The sequence below is a fragment of the Gymnoscopelus braueri genome (assembly GCF_963280865.1).
Source record: "Gymnoscopelus braueri genome assembly, chromosome: 17".
NCBI lineage: Eukaryota > Metazoa > Chordata > Actinopteri > Myctophiformes > Myctophidae > Gymnoscopelus > Gymnoscopelus braueri.
This window is the reverse complement of record NC_137617.1, coordinates 15,115,341-15,137,938: the sequence shown is the minus strand read 5'-3', so window position 1 is coordinate 15,137,938 and position 22,598 is coordinate 15,115,341. Positions and strand designations below refer to the sequence as shown.

The window sequence follows — 22,598 nt, the reverse complement described above, 5'->3', positions numbered from 1 at the left end:
CCTGGAATTTAGCATTTGATGGAACTCTGCAGACAGCATCACATTTTTCCTTTCTGCAAGACCTTGACTGACTAAGATGGAGGTTTTTCATGCAAAGCTTGCATTACAAAAAAAACAGAGGAGAGCAGCCAGAGGTCAGGGCGGGTCAGGGTCCATAAAGGCCGAAGCTCGGTATAACCAGCCCCTAGGGTGATCCATGGCAAATTAATGGATTGCGTTTATAATATCATATATAATTGATATGCTATGGAACGCAAAAAAGGAAAAACAGGTCCCAAAAAAGGACTTGAAGGATTTTGACTGACACTTGGAATTAAATATTTAGATTTTGGTGGAATTTATGGGAAAGGCTGTTCTTTTCTTCTCTTCTCTTCTCTTCTTTATAATGTTCATAAATAATGTATTATTATTATTATTATTTATTCATACTCACGTCTCAGGAAATATCATGCGTTGTGTGTGATGTTCTTAGGTCTTATGTCTGTAAGTTGTTATCGTTCAGCTTTTATGATTATTATTTATTATTTGCGTCTTTTGTGTGACAGTTTATGTCAGTATGTTTGTCATTATGTGTGTTGGTTTGTACTATACTTTTTAGAAAAAGAAAAACATGCAAAGAAAACATATATTCAAGAAAATATAGAGCCTGTAATGAAGGCGTAAGAAGTCCAGGATAGACAATAATTAAAGTAGATACAAGGTTTATAAGGGCAAAAACTAAACCGCAAACATGTTTTCATTAGTTTCGAGAACATAGTGTAGTGCTTGTTTTTTTGCAGCGTGGGATGGCATTTAGTACATACAGTATGTACGTGTATACGGTCAAAGAGAATGGCTCCCTAAAGCTTATGGAAATGCATTTTCCTGCTTTCTTTTCATATTACCCCCCCTCCCCACACACACACACACACACACACACACACACACACACACACACACACACACACACACACACACACACACACACACACACACACACACACACACACATACACACACATATGATAGATGGTCATGAAAAACTATCAAGAAATAATTCTCACAATCTTTCGTCAAAAGGTGGCGCTATAGCAAAATGCCAACTTTGAACAGGTACAACTCATGCCCTGTTTGACCTACAGCCATGAAACTTCAATACACACATGCGTCTACTCATGATGAACAACTTTCACACTCTGACTTTTGACCTCTGACCTTTAGATCTCCCACCATTTTGAATTATATGAAAAACAGTTAAAACCTATCTCCTCCTGGGATTTTTGAGTAATCTGCACGAAACGTTTTACACATGAACTTTGGACCTATGCCGACAAACAAGCAGCAAAAGATTTTCCATAAGTGAAAAAATGAAGCTTTAATGAGCCAATGAATATTGCAGTTTTATGACAATTATTCATCTGCCCCTAACACATACATGCAGACTCACATTTCTTTGAAACTTTGCGGTAATGTTGAGGGTCATTCCAAATATCACTGAAACCAATCTTACTCCAATTGGTCAAAGGGGGGCGCTATTGAAAATGCAAACTTTAAACAGGCAAAAGTCATGCCTCGTTTGGCCGACAGCCATTAAACCTGCTTACACATGTGCCTTGACTCATGAGGAACACATGTATCACGTTGACCAGTAAGCTCCGCCCTTAGATTGTCCGCAATTTTGAGCAGTTTGAAAAACACTTAAACCCAGGATTTTTCAGCTATTTGCGTGAAACTGTATCATCTGTGTGATCTCCTTTTTCACAGGTTATTGTCTGTTGGTCCAATGGCTTCTCCCTTAAGTGAGTGCCTCATGACTGCAAGGTTGCCGGTTCAAGCCTCACTTGATGCAGACTCATTTAAGTTGAATTGCAAAAAACATGAATGTATCAATGAATACATGTGCAAAGGGTAAAGATAACATGAAATGCTTATTTGAGAGGGTATGTTTTTGCAATGTATGACATACTTCATTCTGAAAATAGCCGATCTACAATCTCAAAACTTTTCAGATAGCAACGTGTTTCTGAGCTTGTAGATCGGCTGCTTTCACTGGTTCACTTTTATCTTCAACAGACAACCTCAGCCTGGACAAAGCTATAGCACTATAGGTAGTGTTTTATTACATTGCTCTCTCACTGTTCACATATGGGATCAGCGCCCCCTGGCGATGATATTACAGAAGCTTCACATTAACTCCCTCGGGCCAATTCCTATTGGCCCGGTGGGCCGTCAGTTGCTTTCCGGAAATCCCTACCCACCGAGGGTACAAAGGACTCGGAAAGCGGAAGTTACGTTCTCTTTCGCTTCTTCTGCCTCGATGAACACAGAGCTACTACAAATCACATTCTACAAACAGTACGAGCCTGCGGGGAATTCGACGATCTCGACAGCGACGAGTCGGTTTCTCAGTCCACCAAGAGTCCCCGGAGCTCGCTACTCTCCCTTTTCTCCTTCCACGGAGTGGAAGACGATTTCTTCGTTTGCAAACAGCGGACGGACGCTACGGCTAGCTTAGCTTAGCCTAGCTTACTCAACACCATGTCTCGGCGTGCTCTTCCCGCCGCTGCTGTTCGCCACGACCGGGGTCCCACCCTGGATTTCCCCCCCCCGTCGACGATGCAGCACCCGTCCTTGTGCCCAGGTACTGGACGAGTGGGACACCCACGACTACTGCATTATTTGTTTGGGTTTCGCCCACGCGGACGTCGCGGCCTACGAGCAGCCCCCGAGGTGCACTGACTGTGCTAGCCTCCACCCTTCGGAGCTCCAGAACCGCCTGATCAAAGCCCAGAGGTTCTACCTCCCCCCGTACCATGTACGAAGATTCCGAGGAGCTCGACGCGGCTCCCAGCCACTACTCGCGCAGACAGCCCGCCGGTTTTACAGCCGGAGAGGAAGTTTTCTCTCGCCGGGCCCGTCCGTCTGCAGCAGCCGGCCCCACCCGGGCCGCGGACCCATCGGATCAGCTTCGCTCTCTCCACGGAGGGGACGGACGCAGACCTGCATTAAAACAACTCGGTCCTCGCTCCCGCTCTCCCGCGAGGGGAGACCAAACAGCGGAACACGGTGGCGGCCATCACCATGCTGGCTCCCACTACTCCTCTCCAGCGAGGAGTGGTTTCTCAGGCGGAGACGAGGGTGAGGACGAGACCCTCACTTCCTACCAGGTACAACATTACGATGACGGTGATTACCAGGTCGTCGACGAGATCGAGGGGGACGGAGAAGTCGTCATCCTGGAAACCACGGACCACGACCTTCCTCTCCCGGCCATCGGCCCACCGCTACCTGCGATCGCCGATGCCGTACCTGCGGTAAGGGAGGAGACGGTTACAACCCAGCCTGAAGGCGCACCTCCCCCACCTGAAAGGAGCGAGGCTACTTTGCTGGAAGTTTACAAGCTAGCCACCGCTAGATGCGGCCTCAGATGGCCCGCGGACGAAGCCGAGGAAGCCCCCTCCAGCGCTTCCGAGTGGCAGGGACTAGGCTCCGTGGAGGAGAAGGTCCCGAAAAAGTGTAAACTTCCCCTGGCAAAGGGCTTCGCTGCTGGCCTCACGGCGTCTTGGAGCTCTCCACTGGCTCCTGACTCCGACCCAAGAAAGCTGCTTTTCGATATTGACTGCGCGGGTGCAGGCGAACTCGGCCTCTCGGCCTTCCCGCCCATGGACCGTAGTTTGGCCACCTTCATGCTACACAGCAATCCGCGTGGCCAGAAAGCCCCCTTCTCTACAGCCAAAGAAATACCGTGCCTCAGCAGCGAAAAGGACGTGGCTGGTTCCGCTGCTACCAGGGCGGTCTACAAAGCAACAACTTCGGGCGCCAGAGCCCTCAACGCTGCTGCTCTGCTGCAGACTCATTTAAGTTGAATTGCAAAAAACATGAATGTATCAATGAATACATGTGCAAAGGGTAAAGATAACATGAAATGCTTATTTGAGAGGGTATGTTTTTGCAATGTATGACATACTTCATTCTGAAAATAGCCGATCTACAATCTCAAAACTTTTCAGATAGCAACGTGTTTCTGAGCTTGTAGATCGGCTGCTTTCACTGGTTCACTTTTATCTTCAACAGACAACCTCAGCCTGGACAAAGCTATAGCACTATAGGTAGTGTTTTATTACATTGCTCTCTCACTGTTCACATATGGGATCAGCGCCCCCTGGCGATGATATTACAGAAGCTTCACATTAACTCCCTCGGGCCAATTCCTATTGGCCCGGTCGGCCGTCAGTTGCTTTCCGGAAATCCCTACCCACCGAGGGTACAAAGGACTCGGAAAGCGGAAGTTACGTTCTCTTTCGCTTCTTCTGCCTCGATGAACACAGAGCTACTACAAATCACATTCTACAAACAGTACAAGCCTGCGGGGAATTCGACGATCTCGACAGCGACGAGTCGGTTTCTCAGTCCACCAAGAGTCCCCGGAGCTCGCTACTCTCCCTTTTCCCCTTCCACGGAGTGGAAGACGATTTCTTCGTTTGCAAACAGCGGACGGACGCTACGGCTAGCTTAGCTTAGCCTAGCTTACTCAACACCATGTCTCGGCGTGCTCTTCCCGCCGCTGCTGTTCGCCACGACCGGGGTCCCACCCTGGATTTCCCCCCCGTCGACGATGCAGCACCCGTCCTTGTGCCCAGGTACTGGACGAGTGGCACACCCACGACTACTGCATTATTTGTTTGGGTTTCGCCCACGCGGACGTCGCGGCCTACGAGCAGCCCCCGAGGTGCACTGACTGTGCTAGCCTCCACCCTTCGGAGCTCCAGAACCGCCTGATCAAAGCCCAGAGGTTCTACCTCCCCCCGTACCATGTACGAAGATTCCGAGGAGCTCGACGCGGCTCCCCGCCACTACTCGCGCAGACAGCCCGCCGGTTTTACAGCCGGAGAGGAAGTTTTCTCTCGCCGGGCCCGTCCGTCTGCAGCAGCCGGCCCCACCCGGGCCGCGGACCCATCGGATCAGCTTCGCTCTCTCCACGGAGGGGACGGACGCAGACCTGCATTAAAACAACTCGGTCCTCGCTCCCGCTCTCCCGCGAGGGGAGACCAAACAGCGGAACACGGTGGCGGCCATCACCATGCTGGCTCCCACTACTCCTCTCCAGCGAGGAGTGGTTTCTCAGGCGGAGACGAGGGTGAGGACGAGACCCTCACTTCCTACCAGGTACAACAGTACGATGACGGTGATTACCAGGTCGTCGACGAGATCGAGGGGGACGGAGAAGTCGTCATCCTGGAAACCACGGACCACGAACTTCCTCTCCCGGCCATCGGCCCACCGCTACCTGCGATCGCCGATGCCGTACCTGCGGTAAGGGAGGAGACGGTTACAACCCAGCCTGAAGGCGCACCTCCCCCACCTGAAAGGAGCGAGGCTACTTTGCTGGAAGTTTACAAGCTAGCCACCGCTAGATGCGGCCTCAGATGGCCCGCGGACGAAGCCGAGGAAGCCCCCTCCAGCGCTTCCGAGTGGCAGGGACTAGGCTCCGTGGAGGAGAAGGTCCCGAAAACGTGTAAACTTCCCCTGGCAAAGGGCTTCGCTGCTGGCCTCACGGCGTCTTGGAGCTCTCCACTGGCTCCTGACTCCGACCCAAGAAAGCTGCTTATCGATATTGACTGCGCGGGTGCAGGCGAACTCGGCCTCTCGGCCTTCCCGCCCATGGACCGTAGTTTGGCCACCTTCATGCTACACAGCAATCCGCGTGGCCAGAAAGCCCCCTTCTCTACAGCCAAAGAAATACCGTGCCTCAGCAGCGAAAAGGACGTGGCTGGTTCCGCTGCTACCAGGGCGGTCTACAAAGCAACAACTTCGGGCGCCAGAGCCCTCAACGCTGCTGCTCTGCTGCAGGGGTCCCTGATGGCTCTCATGACGGAGGTAGGAGACGCCGCCACACCACAACAACTGGCCGAAATGCGGCGCCTCCAACGGGAGATAATGCTCCTTAATAAAAATACTACCGAATGGAACGGTAGAGTCCTGGGGATGTGCGTCATCCACGAGAGAGGACGCTGGCTGGATCACGTCTCTTTCAAAGGCCCGGACGATAAAAAGTACCTCCAGAACCTCAAGGTAACCGCTGGCAACCTCTTCCAAGGCGCCATGGTTTATTTACAGGAAAGCACCGCGACACGCAAAGCCCAGGACGAGGCGGCCCTGTCCTGTTTACAGGCTCCGTCTGGACCATCTCCCTCTAAACCCCAGACCCGTCCCTCGCGGCAGCCAGTGAGAGGCAGACCACAGGTCCGACAGGTTAGTGCGGCTCGCCAGAACCAGTCCCAATCCGCCCCACCCGCTGCTGGCAGAGGCGAACAGCGCGACCGTCGGGACGATGACCGCGAACGCGCTCGCCCCCCCAACACCAGGCCCCAGCAGAGAGGTGCCAACAAGGGTCGCTACTTCAAGCAGGGTAAATGACATTGTCTCGCCCTGCCTAGTGAGCAGGGACAGTTTCTCCCCCGGTTCCCTCTCCCCCCAGACGGGGGATTTTCGCCTGGATTTAATGGCCCGAGGCCCCGATCCACGCTCACCGAGGAAGAGGAGGAGGTCTTCGACGGCGCTAGTGGAGACGGCGTTCGATCGCTCCCGAAGCTCCGCAAAGAAGCACAGACACCCACACCCACATTTTGCAGAACACGATTTTGTGAATGTTTCTGTGTCACCTGTTGTATTTGTTGTTCCAAATGTTGTTGTTATAAAAACAGATTCTGTATTAAACAGCCCAAATATGCAACAAAGCACAACCAATGTACAAATGAGCCACCGCTCACGAGGGACCCCTCACGAGGGGTCCCTGGTGAGCAGTGGACAAGGCAAGATAGCGGGCCTAAACCGTCATCTCTTACACGGGTCACGCCAAAATTTTCCTTGGTCCAAAAATCGCCCCAAGTTAAGACTAGGCCCCAGTGTTACTCTGTCACCAGAGGCGGCCATTTTGGGGCAACACGTGTTGGCACACACAATGGCCGGGAGCAAACACGTGACGCCTTCCAAGATGGCGGCGCACATGAGCCCTCATGTAGCACCAAGCATGCTAACCAGGCTAACAAGCACAGCCAAGCCGAAGGCTCTCAAAATGGCCGCGCATGCGCACTCAAAGGTAACAACAAAAAGTGTTGCCGGGCCAACGAACACAACAAAGATGGCGGCGCCCGTGCGCCCGACACAAATAACAACCCCTCCAAATCCCTTGTCGCTCCGCTTCGAGCGATGGAAAGAATGCGACGCCAACCCTTGGGTGCTTCGTACAATAGCACGGGGGTACAGGCTACAGTTTTCCAGGAAACCACCCATGTCCAACAAAGTATTGTTGTCACAAGCGAGTGGCCAAGCGGCCGTAACGTTACGAGAGGAGATTGCATAACTCTTGCTAAAGAACGCCGTACGGGAAGTACTACCGGGAGAAAGCCGTCTGGGTTTCTACTCAAGATACTTCCTCGTCAAGAAGAAAGGAGGGGGACTACGTCCCATCATGGATCTAAGAGCTCTCAACAGGTATTTGAAAACTTTTCAGTTCAAAATGTTGACGGTAGCGGCGTTGCTACGCACGGTCCGCCAGGGCGACTGGTGGAGCTCAGTAGATCTCAAGGACGCTTATTTTCACATCCCTATCTATCCTCCGCACAGAAAATTTCTGCGCTTCATGTTCGAGGGTCGTGTGTACGAGTACCTGGTCCTCCCTTTCGGGATGTCTCTGAGTCCCAGGGTGTTTGTGAAATGCACTCAGGCAGCGTTAGCTCCCTTGAGGAGGAGGGGTGTCCGCATCGCAACCTACATAGACGACTGGTTGTTGAGCGTGGACTCGCGCCAGGAAGCATGCCACCACACCAATCTGGTGGTGTCGCACCTGACCTCCCTGGGGTTCACGCTGAACCTAGCAAAGTGCGTGCTCACTCCGTCCCATCGGGCTACTTTCATAGGTATCGAGCTAGACGCGATTTCTCTCAGAGCTCGCCTGTCTCAGGAGAGGATAACTTCCTTCCTGAGGTGTCTAGCCATTTTTCAACTGGGCCACAAGGTCCAGTACAGGGTCTGCATGAGGGCGGCGGGACTTATGGCTTCGGCCATCTCCCTAGTACGCCTAGGCAGGCTACACATGAGACCTTTTCAGAGATGGATGGGCTCCCTCAGGATCCCGGCCACTCAGGGCTCTCGCCGCGTGACGGTGTCCGCGGAATGCATGCGGTCCCTCCAGCAATGGAAGGTAGCTTCTTTTCTGTCGGAGGGCGTCCCGGTGGGGAGGGTCATCTCGAGAAAGACGATCACCACCGATGCCAGCCTGACCGGCTGGGGCGCAACATGCGAGGGCCGTACGGCCAGGGGTCTGTGGGACCACAATACGAGGACCGCCCACATCAACTATTTGGAGTTGATGGCAGTTTTTCTGGCAGTGAAACACTTCAAGCCCCACATCGGGGGGTGTCACGTTCTGATCAGGACGGACAATACCACGACCATGGCTTACATCAACAAGCAGGGAGGTTTGAAATCTCCTCCTTTAGATGGTCTGGCGCGGAGGCTGATACTGTGGTGCGACACGCACCTGAAATCAATCAGCGCCTCTCATGTACCTGGACTTCTGAACAGAGGAGCCGATCTTCTGTCCAGGGGCAAGCTTCGCTATTCGGACTGGTCACTGCACCCCGCGGTGGCGGGCCAAATCTGGATCAGATTTGGACGGCCTCAGGTAGACCTTTTTGCATCGAAGGAGAACGCGAAGTGCTCGCTGTTCTTCTCGATGAGCGGTCAGGCCCCGTTGGGCCTGGACGCCCTGGCGCACGAATGGCCAGGGGGGCTGCTGTATGCGTTCCCTCCACTGGAGCTGATCCATCCCACTCTGGAACGGGTCAGGCTCCAGGGCCTGACGGTGTTGCTGGTGGCTCCGGCAGGGGGCACGTGGAGGTCGGAAATAGCTCCCCTGCTATACGAGCAGCCTTGGCCCCTCCCGCTGCGAGAGGACCTGCTACAGCAGGCGGGGGGCGAGATTCATCATCACAGGCCTGCAGACCTAGATCTGTGGGTCTGGCCCGTGAGAGGGAAAATCTGACTGCGACAGGACTGCCACCTAGGGTGGTGGCCACTATTCAGGCCGCTAGGGCACTCTCCACTAGAAACGCTTATGGGGCTAAGTGGAGTGTGTTCGAGGAGTGGTGTCTGGGACGGTCCCCGGTTGTGGTTCCGTTCCAGGCCTCGGTCTATGACGTTTTGATTTTCTTGCAGGATAGATTGGATCTCGGAAATGCTTTCTCCACGATCAAAGTGTACTTGGCGGCCATCTCAGCCAGCCATGCTGGTTTTGATGGGAAAACTGTGGGGAAACAGCCCATGGTGTGCCAGTTCATGAAGGGCGCGTTGCGTGAACATCCTGTCTCACGGTCCTTGTTTCCCACATGGGACTTGGTCCTGGTGCTCGACTCACTCTCTCGTCCTCCTTTTGAACCGTTGGAGACGGTGGAACCAAAGTTCCTCACGTTCAAGACGGTACTCCTGGTTGCGCTGACAACAGCGAAACGGGTGAGCGATATGCATGCTCTTTCGGTGGTTCCGGAGTGCATGAGGTTCGATGGTGATGGCAGTAGGGTTATTCTCAAACCTAACCCGACTTTCGTTCCCAAAAACCACCTAGCGGTGGTTATGCCAACTGAGCTGGTGGCCTTTCATCCGCCTCCTTTTGCCTCAGAAGAGGACAGGAGATTACACTGTCTTTGTCCAGTAAGAGCCCTGCGGCTGTATGTCCAGAGGACTGCGGCCCTGAACCGTCCCAGCCAGCTTTTCGTCTCCCTGGGCCCTGGGGGACTGGCGGTGACTAAGTCCACGCTTTCCCGTTGGATTGTGGAGGCTATTCGCCTGGCGTATGTTAGTAAGGGAGCCCCAGTGCCTGAAGGCCTGAGGGCGCACTCTACTAGGAGTGTATCGACGTCCTGGGCTCTCCTCAAAGGGGTGTCTATTCAGGACATCTGCACAGCAGCGAGTTGGTCGTCTCCATCGACTTTCGCTGTTTTCTACAGCCTGGACGTGGCGTCATCTTCTATGGCGCACGCAGTCCTGGGCGTGGCTTCTACCTGAGGGTGGTTAGGTGCTTAGAACGGACATAGGATCTGTTCATGCCCCCTTGCCTTAGTGTTTGATAGGCCGACCTTTGGGCCTTAGATTAATAAGGCGGACTTCGGTCTGTCAGGGCCCTCCACTAACTAGACAGGCTGTGCCTGGTTTTTAGTTTATGAGGCAGACTACGGTCTGTCAGGGCCCCACTAAAATGTCTTGATCTCTGCCTCAGACCCGGTGGGTCTGTTGGCGCCTGGGTGCCGTGGGCCCCGTCCCCTTAGGGGGCGGGGCCCTGGTACAGGTTGTGGGTATCTTGATTTGCGGTTACATTCAGGGGGTTTATGACTCCCATATGTGAACAGTGAGAGAGCAATGTAATAAAACTATAGGTTACTTGCGTAACCCCGGTTTTATAAATTGCGAACGAGCTGTTCACAAAAACGCCCTTCTTTTTGTTCGGCAGAAGGAAGCTGGTGTGAAAGAGAACGTAACTTCCGCTTTCCGAGTCCTTTGTACCCTCGGTGGGTAGGGATTTCCGGAAAGCGACTGACGGCCCACCGGGCCAATAGGAATTGGCCCGAGGGAGTTAATGTGAAGCTTCTGTAATATCATCGCCAGGGGGGCGCTGATCCCATATGTGAACAGCTCGTTCGCAATTTATCCAATCCAATCCAATCCACTTTATTTATAAAGCACATTTTAAAACTTGTTCAGGGTTAACAAAGTGCTGTACAGAGAAAACCAAATACACTGGGAAAGTTAAAAAAACACAGAGACAAAGCTAAACACAGAAGCAAAAACATAAACAAACGAAGCAAAATAAACACCAGAAAGAAACACATCACTGAAAATATGACGCAGACGTGTCAACAGACAGTGAGACAAAACATAGAGACAAAACGTAGACCACCGAAACACTCAAACAGGGTCAAACGCCGAAGCATAAAGGTGGGACTTAAGGCGAGATTTATAAAACCGGGGTTACGCAAGTAACCTATAGTTGCAGCCTGTCAATCCGAAGGTTGAGGGTTTGATTCCTGTTAATGGCAATAGTTTGAGACGTCCAATCAATCCATTCTGCTTCCATCTCTCTCTCTCTTCAATCTATTCCGTTTCCATGTCTCTCTCTCTCTCATTCACTCGCTTGCAGCTATATTTTATTTTATTATTGACATTTTATACTTACATTTTAGACATTTAGGCTGATGTTCCGATGAGAGCAATTTGGAATTGAAAGTGGTTCTGTTGGGTTTTTATCGTTTTTCATCAATTTAGTCAACAATAGTCCAATATGAGGTTCATGATGATCATGCATGAATTACTTACAGTAGAAGCCTGTAAAGAAATGTGATATTTTGATATTGATCATTCTCTTTGTTCTCTTGTTACTCCAGTCAACATCCCTTCAAATCATTTGATCTATTACATTTAATTTAAAGGTAGGGTAAGTGATATTTATTTTTATTTTTTTGTTAAAAAGGTTAAAGTACTATATTGTGATAGTAATCATTGCTACAGAGCGTTAGTTCGGTCACATGGGTCTCTGCAGCTCTTTAGTAAACAGAATATAATACATTTTCAGGTAGGTGACACATTTTAAGCCAATCAGGAGAGAGCACTGAAAATGTATTTTCTGTTTAATAAAGAGCTGGAGAGACAAGGGAGACTCCTTTAACTGAACAAACACTCTATAGCAATGAGTACATTGAGTACTATCAGAATATAGAGCTATTTAACACTTATTTTAACCAAAGCAAATCACTTACCCTACCTTTAACAAAACAATGTTGGATTATTGGTCAATTATTGTTATAATTTTTTTTCTAGATATCTAGGACATTTCTAGAAATCTCACTTGTTACTGCCTGCTTGCTGTGGACAAAAAGTCCTTGATATCGTTCCTACTGTAAGAAAAGCCTTCATCGCTGAAATGCCACACGATTCATTTTCTTATCAGAAGAGATTGCATTGTTGACATATGGAAACATGTCAAATTATTGCTCGACCCGAGGAGGAAATGTCTGTCCCTTGTTACAGATAACAAGTATAATCTAGTCAGCTGAGAAAGATACATTCTGTGGTATGTTAATTTTACATAAGTGTATAAAATAATCTGTTCCTGCAGTACGAGCCATGGATTCAGGATTTACCTACTGTATGATAACTCCCAATATACTTTTCCAATACTGTATTAAAGTCTGTCATCTGCCTATTCTCCAGGAATGTTTATTTAACCGGACACAAGGAAATGGTACAATCCATGGGTGGTTTAAGGTTAGCCATAAGGTAATTCTCTAACTTGACAGAGCGGACTTGTGTGTTTATTGTATGTTACTTAACTGTACGTCCATAACACTAACTCCAACTCTAATGTGCCAGCTCCACCACTTACATGTTCACCACTTGTCGTTTTACATTGCGACACATGTTCTTAGCAATAATAACAATTACAAAAGAAAGAATTAAGAATAACAAGTGGTAAGGTAAATTATGTGCATTAATTATAGCACACTTTGATTTGCTTTGAAGTTGCTGTGTGTATGGGTCCTACTTCTAAATATTATATACATGTGTGCGCAGTAAGCATCCATTTACATTTACTGCATATTGCATTTGTGTATTTTCCAAATGCAATACACGTATAGAAAATATCAATTTTAAACGCTTATGGTGAATCATATTCTGCACAGGTTCATGTATAATACTGTAGCCTACCTCTGTCCATGAATTATTACTGTGTGAATTAATGCTGTGCTGATGTGTGGAAATATAAGCACACGCTAAGCTCACTGTTTTCAAGAGGAAGAGTCACACATGAAGGAACATGGGGTGTCAGTGTTCAATTTAAAACACAGCACCCCTTGAGTGCTCCAATGTCAAACTTTGGAACAAACATATGTCTGGAAAATGCATTGGCTTTGCGGCACAAGCTTTACATAATGTGTACGTCCGATCCACATGAGTGAAGATGTACAAATCCTTTTGTATTCCCTAAATTCTCCTCTCGTCTCTTCTCATCTTGTCTTCTCTCGTCTCGTCTCCTCTCATCTCCTTGTGTCTCCTCTCCTCCCCATTTCTCCCCTCCCCTTTTCTCCTCTCCTTTTCTCTCCTCAGATATCTTCCTGGACTATGCCTTTTGGCCACCATGAGCCTCAACTCCAGCTCTGAGCCCGGCCTTTTCCTCTCCAACAGCTCTCCTGGAATGAGAGTTCACCCTGACACTGCCATCTTAGCTGTGGGCAACCACCCGGAGTCTGCCATCATAGGTACAATTAAAGGCAATCTTCAATTATGTTAAGAGAAGTGCTACACAGTAAAATCATCAGTATTCATTTAACATTGACAGGTCCATTTGTTTCCATTAACACATTCTGAGTTACAAATGGATAAATAAAATGTTGTATAGACAGTGTATAAGACAGTACACTTAAAACACACTTTTTTTTTTGCACGTTAAACACGTTTAATCTAATCAGAACACAATTACCATTATTTTAGTACATCTTATTAAAGGTGGTTGATTTTCCTGTTTCATGTTCACAATTTTAGGCAGCCCATTCCAGGAGTCCGCCATTTTATCCAGTAGTTCGGGTGGATGGCAGCAGTACAATGACAGCCATGTACCAGGGCAGCGAGGGAACTTCACAATATCGCCAGTCAACGGGACTCTGATGCCCCCAACAAAAGAGTACGACCCTTTAGGAGGGCACACTATATGGCAGGTAACAGTAAGACTACCATGCTGCTTTGAAACAGCTTCATCAGAAAGTGCTTTAAAGATTAAATCCATGATTTTTATGTCCTATCCGGTGTGATTTGAACCTGAGCCTCCCACCAAATTTCATCCACTCAGTCAAGACATTCCCTGCTTGATCAGGGACGATATTGCACTTACATTTTGACCATACTGTAAGTCTTAAAATATTGAACATATGACCACCATACTGATTGATTCAAATTATGTTTTATTTTGTGCTTTTTTGTGTTATCCTGTTCCCCTAAATATTTCACTGTACCTACAGTACATGCCATTTAAATTGTTTTACTAATAAAGTATTCAATCAATTAAAATTGTTTTAACAGAGAACAAGCATTGCACATTTTCTAATCCGTGTGTGTGCATGCATGTTTAATTCTCTACATTGCTTTGCATTTAAAAAATATCTAGACTGTCCCAACATCCCATCTGCAGATACTGCATATGATACTTTCTTTTTCTTCCTCCCTCAGGTGATAATCATCATCTTCCTCACCGGCTCTCTCTCCCTGGTCACCGTTGTGGGCAACATCCTGGTCTTGGTGTCGTTCAAGGTCAACAAGGCGCTGAAAACCGTCAACAACTACTACCTGCTCAGCCTGGCGTTTGCCGACCTGACCATCGGCACGCTGTCCATGAACCTGTACACCACCTACATCATCATGGACCAGTGGGCCCTGGGCCCGGTGGTGTGTGACCTGTGGCTGGCTATCGATTATGTGGCCAGCAACGCCTCGGTGATGAACCTGCTGGTCATCAGCTTCGACAGGTATTTGACTTTACTGCGGGTCGACTATTAGACTGTGGAGCCGCTATGCATCAGACAGCACAGCACCATTGTTTGTTCTGTAACAGTGATTCAGTGGTGGGAGAAGTCCTCAGATATTTTACTTAAATAAGTAAAATAGTAAGTTAAAAGTAAAAGTAGCAATACCACAATATAAAAATACTCTGTTACAAGTAAAAGGCCTGTGTTCAAAATGTTACTTGAGTAAAAGTGCAAAAGTAGGCATCAAAATATACTTAAAGTGCCAAAAGTAAAAGTACTAAAATGTTTGAAAATAGCAGATCTACAAGCTCACAACGAGCTTGTAGATCGGCTATTTTCAAATAGCCTATAAAATAGGGCTGAATTGGTTAATGTATGTTTTATAATATAATAATTTATATCTGCAAACTAGTAACTATTAAAAAAAATAAGTTTTCAAATAATTGTAGTGGAGTAAAAGTACCATATTTGCCTCTGAGATGTAGTGGAGTAGAAGTAAAAGTATTGAAAATTGGAAATACTCCAGTAAAGTAAAAATACCTCAAACTTGTACTTAAGTACAGTACTTGAGTAAATGTACTTAGTTACTTTACACCACTGCAGTGATTTTCAACCTTTATCATTTCAAGCATTAGCCACGGACCAAAACTACACTGTAAAATCCTCAGTGTTTATTCAACTCGGAGAGTGACAAATAAGATAAGAGTCCATTTGGTTCCATTTGTACTCTCTCCGAGGTACAGACCCTGTAAGGGAACCAGTGCTCTTTAAGACAAAAGTTAGTAACCTTTTTAATGTATACAAATTCATAATTAATGTATTAATGAATTAGTGTCTTTGCCATCTGCTGGTTTTAACTCTTTTATTTTGGGTGGCTTATCTGCAATATAAGTGCCATCAGCAGTAACATTGGTGTTATGTATGGGTTTTCAGACCTGCTCATCTCATCTCTGTCTTGTCTCCTTAGATACTTCTCTGTGACCAGGCCGTTGACCTACCGTGCCAAACGGACAACCAAGCGGGCCATGACCATGATCGCTTTGGCCTGGTCCATCTGGGCCCCCGCCATCCTGTTCTGGCAGTACTTTGTGGGCAAGCGGACGGTGCCCCCCGACGACTGCTACATCCAGTTCCTGTCGGAGCCCATCATCACGTTCTGCACAGCCATCGCCGCCTTCTACCTGCCGGTGACCATCATGACCGTCTTGTACTGGAAGATATACCAGGAGACGGAGAACCGCTCCAAAGACTTGGCGGGACTCCGGGGATCCGGGTCGGGCAACCGACACCAGTGTCAGAACCAGGCCAGCGGCGGTAGCCAGGCGGAGTCTTCGGCCATGCTCCCCCAGGCCGCCAGCCCCCGCCGCTGCAGCAGCTATGAACTGAGCCAGGCGGCCGCGGGGAAGAGCCACAAGTCCAAGGCGGAGCTGGTGGGCGGAGGTGGCGGCGGGGGAAGGTGGGGAGGTCTCTGGCTCCGCCTCTCGTCGCTGCTGCCGGGCCGGCATTCGTCCAAGAGGTCCGTCGCCACGATGACGACGACGGTCGGGGAGGCGGAGCACAGCAGCAGCGACAGCTGGAACAACAATGAGACGGGCGCCTCCCTGGACCAGCTGGACTCGGAGGATGAAGCCGAGGGGTCCACCAAGGCCATCTACTCGATCGGCGGGAAGAGTCAAATGTCAGGGGACGAGCCACAGCTGACCTCACCGGGGGACCGGGATGTAGCAGAAGAAGACCTGTTACGGCCGTCTATAGGTTGAAATAATAATACAAATGACAATGCCCTGTCTGTGTAGTATTGTGTGCAGTAGGTCATACTGTATGTCAGTGGTTCTCAAACTTTTTAATTTCAAGGACCCCCAGTTTGACATGCATTAGGCCACAGACCCCCATTTGACACCATTTGTATCTATGGAACCCCAATCTACATTGTAAAATCCTTAGTGTTATTTTAATTCTGGGAGTGTAATGGAACCAAATGGACACCTAAGGGTCCATTTGGTTCCATTTTTACACTCTCACAGTTAAAGGCCTGTAAGGGTCCATTTGGTTCCTAACGATGAATAATTTAACCGGGGACCCCCTGGAACAACCTCAAGGACCCCTGGGGGTCTTTGAGAACCACAGTGATATGTAATAAAATACCTATCTATACGTCTGTTTCTTTTTGTCTAGATGGGAAGAGGTCCGGAAAGGTGAAGAGAAAACGGGACAAAGCCTCGTCGCCGTCCAGCAGAACTCCAACGGGGTCCAAATTGAACACCACCGCCTCTTCAGCCTCCTCCTCCTGGTCCGCCGAGGCCGCCGCGGCGGCCACCGCGGACACCGCCGCGGCCAAGCGCCTCGCCTACAAGACCAAGACGCACACCGTCAACAAGCGCAAGAACGAGAAGAAGGTGAACGAGAAGAAGGCGGCGCAGACGCTCAGCGCCATCCTGCTGGCGTTCATCATCACGTGGACGCCATACAACATCATGGTGCTGGTGAACGCCTTCTGCCAGAACTGCATACCCGCCAAGCTGTGGATGCTGGGCTACTGGCTGTGCTACGTCAACAGCACCATCAACCCCATGTGCTACGCCCTGTGCAACCAGAACTTCCGCACCACCTTCAGGGACATCCTGATGTGCCAGTGGGACAAGAACAAGAAGAAGAACCACAACGTTCAGTTCCATTTACACACTAAATGACTTAAATAACTTTGCGTTTCTAAAGGCAAGTTCAGTTTGTATTGGTTTATCACATATACCTTAGCTGACTGACACAGACTGCATGATGGATTTGAGGGAATTATGATTTTACTGTTGACAGAACAAAGGGAGTTTTTAGAAGTGTTGTGTATTAAAGGAGGAATAAATAAATGTCAAATTGTGAAGTCTCATTCGATATTATTCCTGTGTGGTGTTTCAACTGGCTATTTGGCATCTCTCTATAGTATCTCTTTTTCAATCTCTCACTCTTTCAACACAAGACACGTGGTTCCAATAAGTGGTCCTGCTGATTTACCTCCAAAATAAAGATGTAACTTTCACTGATGTCCTACCAGAAATTCAAATCCAGGTCCACCACTTTAGTGGTCAGATGCTATCACAGGATCTAGCCTAAATGTCTCAGTAGAAGAGCAGGGAGGGAGACCAAATACAACCATTGCATGATTTGTGGTAGTTATATTAACATACTCTACCATACAGATTGGTCAAAATAACAATTTATTCACTCAAAAAAGTTACATAGTGTAGCTTTAAATTGATAGTCACTTGACAGCAGGTTGTAATTTGAAGTTTGAACAGCTATGTCAAACCTGTCATCATGTCAACCAATTCATGGAAGATGTAAAATATCTATAATTTCCTATTATTTCATAAAAATGCCTGTTATCTAGAGACTTTCTAAAAAGAAAAAGAAGAAGAAGCAATTCAGACTCAGATATTGTAAATCCGTTACCATGGTTACCACCACTGATCCAGTAGTGTGGATAATGTGGCTCAGACAGAATGCATTCTGTCTAACCGTCGCTAGATGTCACTGTTCTTTAAAAAATGATGAGCATTATCGTTCTGATTTAGCAAGTAATTTCTCTTGGAACTGTGTTACTGCGACCATATTCATTTACAGCCAAAATCAAATTGTAATTAGACAACACACATACTATTTCAGGTTAATAACCTGTCAGACTAAACGATATATCCAGTGTAATATGGATAAATAAACAAACTACCGAGTTGATAATACATTGAATATTCAAGATGTTAGACACAGGGTTCAAAGTTTGGTACATAGAGCTACAGTAATACCTGGCCATGACATACTTTGTTGCGTGAAAATAGCAAATCTACAGGCTCACACACGTGGTGTGTATGTGTATAACCAGTGGTGTGGTGTAAAGTAACTAAGTAAATGTACTCAAGTACTGTACTTGAGTAAACATTTTAGGTACTTTTACTCTACTGGAGTATTTCCAATTTTCAGTACTTTTACTTGTACTCCACTACATCTCAGAGGCAAATATTGTACTTACTCTACAACAATAATTTGAGAACTTTAGCAGTTACTTAGATTTTGATTATCATTACAAACCATACATTAACCACTTTAGTCCTAAATACATTTCGGCCATTTGAAAATAGCCGATCTACAAGCTCACAATGAGTCACATTTTTCTTTTAAAAAAATTACATTTGAAAACTTGAGAAATGGGATGCATAATAACTTTTGGTACTTTAAAGGGATATTTCACTTTCAAAAAAACTTTTGGTCATTTTATCGTCTACTCAGGCCTTTGTGAGCCCCCCAGACAGTTTTTAAGTTGCTCAATTCAGTATTTAGACAAAAACACCCGTCCTTGGTTCTGGTGACTCACCCTGCCCCCCTAATATGCGAGGGGGCCGTGTTTTTTCAATACATTTTTTCATTTATTAAAAAAAATAAAAAATAAAATTGAAAAAATAAAATACAATAAAAAAATAAAATAAATGAAAAAAATAATAGGAAAAACACGGCCCCCTCACGCATTAGGAGGGCAGGGTGAGTCACCAGAACCAAGGACGGGTGTTTTCGACGATTCTAACATGGTTAAAATGGAGTTTGAAGTTACAATGGGTTTGTATAGGAAGGGGGCGTGTCTGATAAAATGAATATCAAATATATAAATACTGAATCGAGCAACTTAAAAACTGTCTGGGGGGCTCACAAAGGCCTGAGTAGACGATAAAATGACCAAAAGTTTTTTTGAAAGTGAAATATCCCTTTAAGTACATTTTGATGCCAATCCTTTTGTACTTTTACTTAAGTACATTTTGAATTCCGGACTCCCAAATCCGCACAAAACCGCCCAAAAAATCGCGCGCGCGCGCGCCCACCCACAAATGCCCAGGCCCAGCTGCTGCCAGCGTTCTGGCTACGCCCCTGCTCACAACATATAAGGTGCAACACACCGTGTGAAGCTGAACATACATATTTACACATTTTTCTACTAGTTTAATGCGATGCGATCTATGGGTGTGTGACACAACGCTCTGGTCCATCGCGTTATCAGGTGCGGTTTGGCCTTTAGAAGGAGTTCTCCTTAACGCCATGTTACATTCGAGCCGTTGCCGCACACCCCTGGTAGCGCAGGCTTCGTAGCTTCTCGTCTGTAGTCAAAATAAAAAATACACTTTCGCTAATCACCAAAACAAAGACGGTTTTAAGATTTTGAAAGCCTACTTCTCTTAGTGGGAACACTCTGACCCCCCCACGGCCCCACCTCACGTTTAAAATACACTTTTTGGCCAGAAAAGAAAATATTTCACCGGATGGAAAAAAGAATTAGTTACTCCACTGCGCCCCCTACAGATCTGGTCAATGGATTTTTTTTTCTAACGCTATGGACCAGAGGTAGTCCTGTCTTCCCAGTGAGGCCGGAAATGCGAGTGTGTATGCGTGTGTGCGTGGTACTAGCTCTGGTCCATAGCGTTAGAAAAAAAAATCCATTGACCAGATCTGTAGGGGGCACAGTGGAGTAACTAAAATTGTTTTTCCATCCAGTGAAATATTTTCTTTTCTGGCCAAAAAGTGTATTTTAGACGTAAGGTGGGGGGGTCAGAGGGCTCCCACTAAGAGAAGTAGGTTTTCAAAATCTTAAAACCGTCTTTGTTTTGGTGAGTAGCGAAAGTGTATTTTTTATTTTGACTACAGACGAGAAGCTGCGCAGCCTGCGCTACCGGGGGTGTGCGGCAACGGCTCGAAAGTAACATAGCGTTAAGGAGAACTCCTTCTAAAGGCCAAGCCGCACCTGATAACGCGATGGACCAGAGCGATCGCATCGCATTGCATTAAATTAGTAGAAAAAATTGCAGATATGTACATTCTGCTTAGTTCACACGGCGCTGCACCTTCACATGTTGTGACTGAGCTTGTAGATGATTTGCTATTTTTGCGCAACAAAGTATATCCAGTGGTGGAAAAAGTACTCAAATGTTTTACTTAAGTAAAAGTATCAATACTGTCTGCAATGTAGAAATAATATTGTAGGCTACAAGGAAAAGTCCGGAATTCAAAATGCACTTCAGTAAAAGTACAAAAGTATTGGCATCAAAATGTAGCCTACTTAATGTACCAAAAGTTATTATGCATCCCATTTCTGAACCTTTCAAATGTAAAAAAAAAAAAAAAGTGAGGCATTGTGAGCTTGCAGATCGGCTATTTTCAAATGCATGGCTGATTGACTAAAGTGGTTAATGTATGGTTTAATGATAATAAAAATAAGTAACTACTAAAGTTCTCAAATAATTGTTGTAGAGTAAGTACAATATTTGCCTCTGAGATGTAGTGGAGTAGAAGTAAAAGTACTGAAAATTGGAAATACTCCAGGCAGTAAAGTAAAAGTATCTCAACGGTTTACTCAAGTACAGTACTTGTCTTGAGTACATGTACTTAGTTACTTTACACCACTGGTTATACACACATACACACCACGTGTGCGCCTGTAGATTTGCTATTTTCACGCAACATTGGGTGCGTTCGAAAATACAGCACTGAGCGCACTGGCCAATACAAACTAATAGGCGAGTGTGCTCCGGTGCGTAATTTCCGAACGCACCCTAAGTATGTCATGCCCAGCTATTACTGTAGGCTACAGTAGCTCTATGCGGGCGGCCATAGCTGAGTGGCCAGCATATGTGTCGATGAAATGAAATTTGTCCCTGAGCAAGACTCTTAACCCCTAATTGCTCACAGGTTCTCATTGGAAACAAGACCGCAAGGACTTTCATGAACGACCTGTTAAAAGGAATTATCTTATCTTATCTTATGTACCAAACTTTGAACCCTGTGTCTAACATCTTGAATATTCAATGTAGCCTATTATCAACTCGGTGGTTTGTTTATTTATCCATATTACACTGGACATATCGTTTAGTCTGACAGGTTATTAACCTGAAATAGTATTTCAGGTTAATAAGTTCCAAGAGAAATCACTTGCTAAATCAGAACGATAATGCTCATCATTTTTGAAAGAACAGTGACATCTAGCGACAGTTAGGCAGAATGCATTCTGTCTGAACCATATTGTCCATCCTACTGGATCAGTGGTGGTAACCATGGTAACGGATCTACAAACTCTTAGCCTGAATTGCTTCTTCTTCTTGAAATAAAATAAAATACTGCAGTCTCTAGATAACAGGCATTTTTTAAAATGATAGGACATTATAGACATTTTACATCTTCCATGAATTGGTTGACATGACAGGTTTGAAATAGCTGTTCAAACTTCAAATTACAACCTGCTGTCAAGTGACTATCAATTTAAAGCTACACCATGTAACTTTTTTGAGTGAATAAATTGTTATTTTGACCAATCTGTATGGTAGAGTATGTTAATTTAACTACCACAAATCATGCAATGGTTGTATTTGGTCTCCCTCCCTGCTCTTCTACTGAGACATTTAGGCTAGATCCTGTGATAGCATCTGACCACTAAAGTGGTGGACCTGGATTTGAATTTCAGGTAGGACATCAGTGAAAGTTACATCTTTATTTTGGAGGTAAATCAGCAGGACCACTTATTGGAACCACGTGTCTTGTGTTGAAAGAGTGAGAGATTGAAAAAGAGATACTATAGAGATATGCCAAATAGCCAGTTAAAACACCACACAGGAATAATATCGAATGAGACTTCACAATTTGACATTTATTTATTCCTCCTTTAATACACAACACTTCTAAAAACTCCCTTTGTTCTGTCAACAGTAAAATCATAATTCCCTCAAATCCATCATGCAGTCTGTGTCAGTCAGCTAAGGTATGTGATAAACCAATACAAACTGAACTTGCCTTTAGAAACGCAAAGTTAACCATACATGTGTTAAAAATGTAAAAGACGTTGGAAATAAAACGGGCTAATGCCAATCTCAAAGCTGAGGAGGCTGAGAGCTATGTCCAGTTTATGAGAATGTGTGACCTATGTTGGAAATCAGTATTGTGTTTATAACCTACAGTATGTCATTTAAGCCGTGTGTGTGTGTGTGTGTGTGTGTGTGTGTGTGTGTGTGTGTGTGTGTGTGTGTGTGT

General features: G+C 46.6%; 1 protein-coding gene across 1 annotated transcript; it reads left to right on the top strand.

Annotated features, from left to right (window-relative positions):
- Positions 1-13,620: 13,620 nt before the first annotated feature.
- LOC308104995 (muscarinic acetylcholine receptor M3-like) lies at positions 13,621-17,239 on the top strand (the record flags this gene model as incomplete). The annotated part of the gene is made up of 4 exons (XM_080455630.1): positions 13,621-13,745; positions 14,254-14,549; positions 15,517-16,304; positions 16,725-17,239. The coding sequence occupies exons 1-4, from the start codon at positions 13,695-13,697 to the stop codon at positions 17,237-17,239; spliced, it is 1,650 nt and encodes a 549-aa protein (XP_080311756.1). The 5' UTR covers positions 13,621-13,694.
- Positions 17,240-22,598: the final 5,359 nt, after the last annotated feature.